This window comes from Nicotiana tabacum, chromosome 3, assembly GCF_000715075.1.
Source record: "Nicotiana tabacum cultivar K326 chromosome 3, ASM71507v2, whole genome shotgun sequence".
NCBI lineage: Eukaryota > Viridiplantae > Streptophyta > Magnoliopsida > Solanales > Solanaceae > Nicotiana > Nicotiana tabacum.
The window spans coordinates 132374696-132385252 of NC_134082.1; the positions used below are offsets into that span (position 1 = coordinate 132374696).

A 10557-nucleotide genomic window follows, 5' to 3' on the forward strand; every position below is an offset into this window, starting at 1 on the left:
GGGCCACGCCTACCTTCTCTCGAATATCTTCATTCCTAATCTTATCCATCCTTGTATGCCCGCACATCCACCTCAACATCCTCATCTCTGCTACTTTCATCTTCTGCATGTGTGCATTCTTAACCGGCCAACACTCGGTCCCATACAACATAGCAGGCCTAACCATTGCTCTATAAAACTTACCTTTTAGTAACAGTGGCACTTTCTTGTCACACAAGACTTCCGTCGCTAACCTCCACTTCATCCACCCCACCCCTATACGGTGTGTGACATCCTCGTCGATCTCCCCGATCCCCTGAATAACTGACCCAAGGTACTTGAAACTACCCCTCTTAGGGATGACTTGAGAGTCAAGCCTCACTTCCACTCCTACTTCTGTCGGCTCGGCCCCAAATTTGCAGTCAAGGTATTCCGTTTCCGTCCTTTTCAACCTGAAACCTTTAGACTCAAGGGCATGTCTCCAAACCTCTAGCCTCTCATTGACGTCGCGTTGTGTCTCGTCAATTAGGACTATGTCATCAGCAAATAGCATGCACCATGGCACCTCCCCTTGAATATGATGTGTTATGGCATCCATCACCAGAGCAAATAGGAAAGGGCTGAACGCAGACCCTTGATGCAACCCCGTAACAACCGAAAAATTCTCAGAGTAACCTTCTACCGTCCTAACTCGAGTCTTAGCTCCATCATATATGTCTCTAATCACCCTAATGTAGGCAACCAGGACCCCTTTAACCTCTAAGCATCTCCATAAGACCTCCATCGGAACCCTGTCGTACGCTTTCTCTAGATCGATAAGCACCATGTGGAGATCCTTCTTCTTATCCATGTATTGTTCCACCCTCCTCCTAATAAGGTGGATAGCTTCTGTGGTAGATCGCCCCGGTATGAACCCGAACTGGTTATCTGAAATAGACACCGTCCTTCACACTCTTATTTCTACCACTCTCTCCCAGACTTTTATGGTATGACTCAGTAATTTGATACCCTTATAGTTGTTACAGCTCTGGATATCGCCTTTGTTCTTATATAGCGGAACCATTGTACTCCACCCCCACTCTTCAGGCATCCTATTAGTCTTGAATATAACATTAAACAACCCGGTAAGCCATTCCAAGCCTGCTCTACCAACACACCTCCAAAGTTCAACCGAAATTTTGTCTGGCCCGGTAGCTATGCCCCTCCTTATCTTACGCATTGCCTCCATGACCTCATCGACCTTAATGGCCCTACAATAACTCAATTCATGGGGACTGTCGGCATTCCTCAATTCACCTAGTACAATATCCTGATCCCCTTCTTCATTTAGAAGTTTATGAAAGTAGGTCTGCCATCTCCTCTTAATCTGGTCATCCTCCATCAAAACTTTGCCGTCATCATCTTTTATGCACCTCACTTGGTCCAGATCCCGAGCCGTCCTCTCTCTCACCTTAGCGAGTCGGAATAACTTCTTCTCCCCTCCTTTGTTCCCCAGTTCCTCATACAGACGAGAAAAAGCTATCGTCTTAGCCTCTGTTATTGCCATCTTCGCCTCTTTCCTAGCTACCTTATACCTCTTACCATTTGCTCTCTTCTCCTCCTCTCCAGTGCTCCCCACAAACCGCAGGTACGCCACCTTCTTCGTTTCCACTTTACCTTGGACAACTGCATTCCACCACCAGTCTCCTTTGTGGCCACTGGTGCGGCTCGAAGATATATCTAACACCTCTCTCGCCACCTTACTTATACAGTCAGCCATCATCGACCACATAGTATTTGCGTCCCCACTACTTCTCCAAGCTCCCATTGCCGATAACCTTCCTTCTAACTCCTGTGCTTTATCCTTAGTCAAGGCGTCTCACCTAATCCTCGGACGGCCTCGTACTGACCTCTTCTTCCTCCTTATCATAATACCAATGTCCATCACCAAAAGCCTATGTTGCGTTGCAAGGGTCTCACCTGGGATAACTTTGCAATCCTCGCACAACCTTCTGTCGCATCTCCTGAGGAGGAGATAGTCAATCTGAGTCTTCGCCACCGAACTTTTGTAAGTAACCAAATGCTCTTCCCGCTTCGGAAAACTTGATCGAATGCTTTGGCAAAGTCCAACAGCGAAGTGCCCCTCCGTTCCGCTCCCCGAAACCAAATCCGCCATGCACCTCAGTATAACCACCTACAGACGACCCAAGATGACCATTGAAATCTCTTCCTATGAATAACCTTTCGGAAGGCGGAATACTATGAACGAAGTCATCCAACCCCTCCCAAAAGTGCCTTTTAATCTCCTCATCCAAGCCTACTTGCGGTGCATACGCGCTAATGACATTTAAAGTACACTCACCCACCACCATTTTAATAGTCATTAGTCTATCATTCACCCGCCTGACCTCTACCACCGACTCTTTAAGATGGCTATCTATCAGGATACCCACTCCATTCTTACCCCTCAGGACTCCAGAGTACCATAACTTATACTCATCCGCGTTTTTCACCCTAGATCAAACCCACCTAGTCTCCTGGACACACGTTATATTAATCTTCCTCTTCTGAAGTATCTTCTCTAATTCTATAGACTTACTCATTAGCGAACCTATGTTCCATGACCCGATTCTCAACCTATAGGCTCACTTGCCCCCTCTACCTCCCCTGCCTCCCGTCCCATACCCTGACCCCGGCCCCACACTCTGCCCTACACTCTGCCCCACCCGAGGACATGCCCTTAATCTATCATCCCAGACTGCAGCCACTACATCTACGGCAAATCTAAAGAAGACTCACTAGTGCACAACGGACAACGAATCAAACTAGAAGGAAACAAATGACTACAAGTACACTAGTTGAATGATTGAGCTATTGTGAACTAAAGTAACATCAATTTAGCTAATACCACAAGGGAAACAGTAGAACGGGAGATACCAACTCCTGAGAACCAAACCTGTGTTGATTTGTTGTACTCGATGTAGTTGTACACTCACGCGTCGCTTCCCACCGCCCATTGCGGACGCTCGTCCAGGTTGCTCTCCTTTGCTAGTGCTCGTGCGCCCAACTTGTCTCCAACAATTTCGAGAATTTCCTTGAAAACACAGAAAATACCTCTACCCAAAAACCAAAAAGGGTTGTCACCGCTACCACTGGTGTAGCCCTGACAGTAGTAGGGGAAATGTAGGGAAAAAACAAAGAGCTACACAAAATTCTCCAAATTCTACCGTGGTACAACAAAATGAACAAATAAAAGTTGAATCTTAGCGTAGTTTAATAAAACTCAACTAATTAGAAATTTTGAATCTTAGTGTAGTTTCACAAACAAAAGTTGAATCTTGAGTTAAAAATTAGTACACAACAAAATTGAAAACGGCTAAACAGATGTAAATCGAAACCTTTACAAAAATTTTTGGGAAAAGTAAATATAAATTGTAAAACGTTAAATCTAAGGCTACCAGTCAACAAAAGTTTGGAATCTAATATCAAATCTAAAAACAAACAATTTAATCAACGGAGGAAAATCGGTTCCAAAAGAATAGATCTTAGAAAAACTTTAAAAAAAAAACAATCTTTAGAAAAAAAACTTGGAAAGGACAGATATTTAGAAAACTTGAAAAGAACAGATCTTTAGAAAAACTTGAGGGGTGCGAAATTTGTGAGGAAAATTCCCTTTTCCTAGAGAAATGCTATATAATTAATTTTATCCTATTAAAATTGAACAGAAAGCACAAACTTTTCAGCTCAAACAAATACTTATCAGTATTAACTGTAGGATCCAACACTAGAGATTGCGGCGAAAGAAAAAATTGCAGTTGGGTCCGGTGGTTACTGGTTGTATGCCGGCGCTTACAGTGGTAGGGGGGTTGGGGGGAGCTGAGACAGAGAAGTTTCTTAATATGGTAGAAAAATCTAGCTTCTACCTAATATATGTGTATACGGAGACAATAATTTAGCCAAATTTAAAATACAGGACAATAAAAATCAAACTTAAGTAGAATATACCTAAAAATCAAACTGTAAAACTGAAACGATGTTTTCGTCATCAATTTGGGAAATGTTTCTACGCCTAAACTTATTAAAGTGGATGTGAATTCTTTTATTGAAATTTTTCGGGAACCATTCTTCAATTTTGCTCATAAATAAACTTAGATATGACATTTACATGGTCTTATTTCAATTTCTCGGTAAAAGACTAATAAATTCACATGATAAAATTTCTAAATATTGTCCTGCATCGTCTTAATAATTAGATATAAGTTTTATCAACACAAATCTACTCCTCGTTTCATGAGACATCACTTGTATGGAGCTGATTGATCATGACCGTGATGAGAATGCGTGGAAATAATATCTTCTTTCCAGTATTTTTAATATCAAGGAAAATCGACAATAATAATGGTCTAAATGGGTTTGGATGTGATTTTCAACATGACGTTATTTCAATTAGTGGCAAACTTAGAATTTTATGCAAGCGGGTACAATCTAAGTCGACGGTATTCAATAGTATAAGTGGTGTGGGGCACGACAAGCAAGATTTGGTCGCATATCTTTCTAGTTTTTTGTTGTTGTTATTTTTATTCAAGAGAAATTTTAAAATGAAGTCATTTTAAATTCAGCGCCTCTATAGTTTAAACCAAGTCACATATTCTTAAAGAAGTACGGAAAAGCTATTCACTTTTTTTTTTATAATTATCTATTTAATTTCAAAAATCTTACTTCAGCGATTCGCAGTTTTGTTATTTTTAACAAATAAATCAATTTTAAAAAATTCAAAATTTATTAACTCTAAAAAATTTGATAGAATACAAAATCCCTTGGTATTAAAAAATAACAACTTACTATTATTTACAAATAAAAGACAATAAGAAAGAGTTACAACTCAAACTAAATTAATAATAGTAATTAAATAAAGGGAGCTTATAACTTAAACCAAAATTTTTTAATATAAGACAAATAAAAACTTTCAACATAATCTAAAAAATGTGTAAATAATTTCATCAAATAGAATTAATTGTATATTTTAGCAAATATTATCAATAAGAGATAATGCGAATTTACTTTGTAGAAGGATTTAATTTTGAAGTAAATTAACTTGAGAGTAATTTTATTAAATTTAAGTAGAAAAAATATAAAGTGAAATAATTGAAAATGACAAATAGAAGACAAATAAATTTGACAGCATTGTGGTTAAAACAAAGAGATTTTTTCTTGTTAAAACAAAGAGATTTTTTCTTTCCTATACTATATATGAAACCTTATTACCAAAAATGTGCATAGTTTCTAATTTACCCGCCCTGTCCACATTTTTTCTACAGTTATTATACCAATCATGAAATACTAATTAATAGTAGCTGAATCTTCCTAATTTGTCGAGCTAAAATTCAGGAACAGAATCTTCTAAAAAGATTTGGCGTAAATCAGATCAAATCATATCACGGAAATCCTTTATCTTCAATTTATAATCAAATTCTGTTCTTCGATATTCTCACAATCGCTACAAATCAAAATCTCAGTTCGTCGAAATCTCAGTTTGTCGACTTTTTTCCTCAATCCACTAATCAAAAAAGCGACAAAATATTCAATAAATTCAAGTCAAATTGTAGAAATCAATTCTGCCGATTCTCTGTTCTTCGTCTTTTTTCTTAATCCAAAAAATCAAAAAAGCGACAAAATATTGAACAATACCTCAGCAACGACACGCAATCATGTCCAAAATCCCAATCATGTTACATTTTAATGGCAATTGGGATAGCTATAGCAAATTTAGAGATTTTCAAGTTGATGGCATTGTGCTTGATGAGGATGCAAGTTACAGTATGTTGATTTCTACAATTGCGGAGCAATTAATGATTGATAATTCGGAAAAAAATTGTAGAAATCAAATACATTGTGAATGAGAATTGTCCTCCAATGGAGATTAGGAACAATATGGGGGTTAGTGTGTATATGGAGACAAAAAAGGAGAATAAAAACTTAGGATCGTATCCGTTACTCATAAGTGTACGAGATTTCAATATGGAATTGGCTATTACAAATGAGAATACAAGTGCAGGTTTGTTATGTTTCAAATTCTATGGAAGTCTGATTTTACGATAATATCTACAAAATTCCTACATTTATCTACAAATAAACTACAAATCAGTTTTAGGATGTATAAAGCAATATTGTTTTCATGCTTATCAACAAAATTACTACATTTATACTACAATTAAGCTACAAATCATGTTGAAAAAAATTGACTACAAAATTTTCTATTCATCTACAATTTATCTACAAAGATTCTACAAAATTGTATATGACACTATTTATCTTTATTTTTATGCAGGTTCGGCTGGGACAATACAGTTATTTGATATGTCAGTCTCTCCCGTCATAGAGGAATATCAAAGTGAAATAATAACTGAAGGTACACAAAGTGTATCGAAGAAGGACAAGTGTATCAAAGACAAGCAAACAATTACAACTGCAATAAGACACTATTCTGTAATGCACAAGTTCCAATTCAGGGTTAAAAGATCTAGTCACAGAAGGTATAAAGATATTAATTGTGAAAAGACCTTTATAAAAAGTATTTTCCTTGTGATATGTAGATGAAAAGTAGTTATATTGTATAGTGCGTTACTTTATGTTAAAACAGTCATTTTGTTAAATCTACATTGATAACCTATATTATAAATGTATTTTTTTTAGCTACTGGCTCATATGCGTTGCAGAAAACTATAATTGGCACTTCAAGGAAACATCAATTAATGATTCTGCAATATTCAAGATCAGGAGTTTCAACCGACAACACACATGCACCTTAATGGACGATACATTCATATAGCGCAAACGTACTGCAGTTGTAGTTGGTAGCATGGTCATGCCAAAGTATTGTGATCTTAAGACAGTTTACACACCAAAGGACATACAAACTGACATGTTGTCCCAACACGGAGTGAACCTAAGCTACATGCAAGCATGGAGGGCAAAGGAAAAGGCTTTACAGTTATTGAGAGGTCATCCGGCTGACTCCTACAACAAATTACCAAAATATTTTTATATTCTTGAGAAGATGTATCCTGATTCAGTTGTTAAATTGAAGAAGACAACAGATGAATGCTTCTTATATGCATTTGTTGCTCTTTGTACATCAATAAGTGGTTGGGAATATTATAGACCAGTAGTAGTGGTTGATGGGACATTCTTAAAGACAGCCTACAGGGGGATTATGCTGACAGCAAGCACAATGGATGCAGCAGGGAGATTATGCTAACAGCAAGCACAATGGATGCAGCAGGTAAAATTATAGTTATTTTGTAGGCAATTTATAAATTGTAGATATTTTGTACATATATATTGTAGTTTATATGTATTTGTGTTTTCATATGCATTTTCAAATCTGCCAGTTAATTATTTTTTTACTAATAATGTAGGTACAATATTGCCTTTGGCATATGCTGTGGTTGATTCGGAAAACGACGCATCGTGGAAGTGGTTTTTTGAGCAATTCAAGCAAGCATATGGTGAAAGAACTTCAATGTATGTTGTTTCAGATAGGAATGAGATTATCCTGAAGGCAACATCAATTGTCTATTTGGGCGTGCCACACTACTCTTGCGTGTGGCATATTTGGACAAATATAAGGGCAAAGTTCAAGAAGGGTCATCTACAATTAAATGAATTATACTTTGCTACAACAGGGTCATACACTCTGGATGAATTTAATGAAAGGATGTCGAAGATTGAATAGATAGACCCCCGTGTTAAATCATACCTCTATGATATTGGCTATCATAGATGGTCAAGAGTACATGCAACGGTGAATAGAAATTGGACTATGACATCAAACATTGCTGAGTCGTTGAATGCTGTAACAAAAGAGGCAAGAGAGCTGCCAATATTTGACCTATTAGAGTATATGAGGACACTTATTGAACGTTGGACAAAAGACAAGTTATTGAAGGCAAAGGTACTTTCACATACCTTGGGTACAAATTCAACAAAGAATTGGAAAAAAACACTACATTATCTCAGAAACTTAGGGTAAGATCTGTTTATTTGGTGCAGAAAATTAATTAATTAATATACATTATTTTCAAATTACAGATATATTGTAGACAAATTGTAGTTAATTTGTAGATTGTAGATAATTTGTAGATATAATTGTAGATACATTGTAGATAAATTGTAGATAATCTATTTTTATGATTGTAAATATTTTTCTTTCTGTTTGTTATGTAATTGTAGGTGAGGGCTTCAACAGATCATATCCATACTGTGATAGATGGTGTGAAGCGGTACATTGTGTGTCTTAAAAGCAAGAAATGTAGTTGTGATCAGTTCCAACTTGATGAACTTCCATGTCCACATGCTTTGGCAGCTCTAAGGCACATGAATGAAACTTATGAAAACTATTGCTCTCCGTATTACACAAGGGAGAGCTTGCTGCGTACATATGAAATACCAGGAAATCCCCTTCCTGATGAAAACAAATGGAATGTGACACAACATATATCCGATGAAGTAGTAAATCCACCTACGGGAGAGAAAAAGCAGCCAGGAAGACCTCAAAAGGAAAGATACAAAACATATGATGAACTAAAGTCAAAGAAGTACAAGGTATCATGTAGCAACTGTGGAGGTGAAGGGCATAACAAAAGATTTTGCAAGAATGCACCCAAAAAGAAATAAATATCGTGTAGTTAGAATAGTATTTCAAAATAATTGTTAGTGTGTTCAAGTTAACAGAATTTTGTGTGTAATCGTTTAAGTTTTGAAAGATCATAATGTAGTTATCTTCAATTTGTTTCTGTGTTTGTTAACATATTTTCTGTATTGTGTCAATCAACCACCTCCATTTTTGCATTCTGTACATAGCAGTTAATATTTATTATCTACAATATAACTACAAGTTAAAAAAAATTAATGTAACTTGAACTAACAGTTATATACAAAAAGTAAATACAACTGGAGGTATTCCCTACAAATTATATACATATTCAACTATAAAATTATATACAATCTCAACATTCAGTGTTTCCAGATTGTGGATAATTTGAAGTTTTTTGTAGATAATTTGTATTCTAACAACATAATAACTACTTTTAAGATAATGAAGAACAAGTGCTGTAAATATTAAACAACTGGAGATAAAACCACCAAGTTATTTTCAAGTGAACTACTAAACTGGATAGAAATTAACAAAACAAAAGGTCTGCTACAATAAAAAACACAAAAGAAATGTTCAGAAAGTTGTGTACTATACTTCTCCTACAAACTAGCATCAACTAAATTACATAGACATGACACTACTTCTTCTTTCTCTGGACTCTTGTTTTCTCATTCAATGAAGGTACACCCTTCCTCCTTGCTAGTCTTCCCTGTAACCTCATTTTCACTGATTGACCCATCTTCCTGCTTCTTTGTAGCATAATCTCATAGGAGTGCTCCATAGCGTCTACGATGTTGGTCAATATCAGAAAGGTCTTCTGCGGGAATTGACAAATCTCCAAGGCTAACATACTCCGCAAATGCAGCAACAAATACACCACAATCGTTGCAGAAACACAATTTTTTTTAAATATTTACCAAATAATTAGAAATAAAAAAAGAATTAAATGCATAGAAAGAGAGAATAGATCTTTTACAGTGACCCTTCTTTTTGCTATGGAATATCTGCAACCATCCACTGAATGTTAAGAGGGTCGATAATAGGTTTCTCGATGTATGCCTTTGTATTCATGAAGTTAATGTCATTACGCTTCCCATAGAAACCAGTGCATGACAAATACAAAGGGATAATAACAGAAAACTTTTTGACACAGGATTCAACAACATGATGGTTGTGTGAAGAGACCATGGAATCATACGCATAAAGTTGCCTGTCTGCAATGTCGAAAACGACCAACACCCAATGGAATTTTTCTTTAATATTGACAGGCATGATGACATAGTCAACTTCATCCCATGCAACATTGGCAAGTAGTCTATACCCCAAAATATATTCTGCAACAACATCTTGGAGTTTAATAACCGAATACTTCTCTTGTGGAGGTAAATTTATGAACTTTTCATAAATTTGTTCTATCCTGGTCTTGAACACACAATCCGTTGTGGTAAACCTGGTCTTGTTATTGGGGCCATACTGCCTCTTTTCCTCAAGTAATACATTATTACATTAATGTGCTGCACCCAAAAATAGTTGGCATATAAACAACAACTCAACTTCAAATAATCTACATGAAACCTACATTATAACTACAATTAACTACAAAAACAGAAACAAAAATATCTACAATGATGTCTAAAAACAGCTCTACAATTTAAACAAATTTACCTACAGTAAATGTACAATTTACCTACAGTTTAAGTACCTAATCTAAAAATAACTACAATTTACCTACAGTTACTGGGCAAACACGTAACACAACATCTACAATCATGTCTACATTATATCTACATTTTAGACTACGATTAATCTTGTAATGTTCTACATAAACTACAAAATAACTACAATTACACTACAAACAGTAAATACAGCAATAAAACTATTCTGTCCACAAAATACATATAGAATTTATACTATAAATAATCTTTAAATATGATACATAACAT

The 10557-nt window shown here is 36.0% G+C and overlaps 1 protein-coding gene across 1 annotated transcript; it reads left to right on the forward strand.

The window, feature by feature from the left end:
- The first annotated feature begins 7227 nt into the window (after window positions 1-7227).
- On the forward strand, window positions 7228-9461 carry LOC107774424 (uncharacterized). The gene is made up of 5 exons (XM_075246054.1): window positions 7228-7240; window positions 7377-7482; window positions 7741-7912; window positions 8191-8562; window positions 9372-9461. Exons 1-5 carry the CDS (start codon window positions 7228-7230, stop codon window positions 9459-9461), a joined length of 753 nt encoding a protein of 250 aa, XP_075102155.1.
- Window positions 9462-10557: the final 1096 nt, after the last annotated feature.

Excerpts from the sequence above, each read along its gene's own strand:
- LOC107774424 (XM_075246054.1), top strand. Across the intron at positions 7,483-7,740 it reads TATGGTGAAAGAACTTCAAT|ATGGTCAAGAGTACATGCAA; the intron begins GTATGTTGTTTC and ends TGGCTATCATAG. Across the intron at positions 8,563-9,371 it reads TAAAGTCAAAGAAGTACAAG|CATAATCTCATAGGAGTGCT; the intron begins GTATCATGTAGC and ends GCTTCTTTGTAG.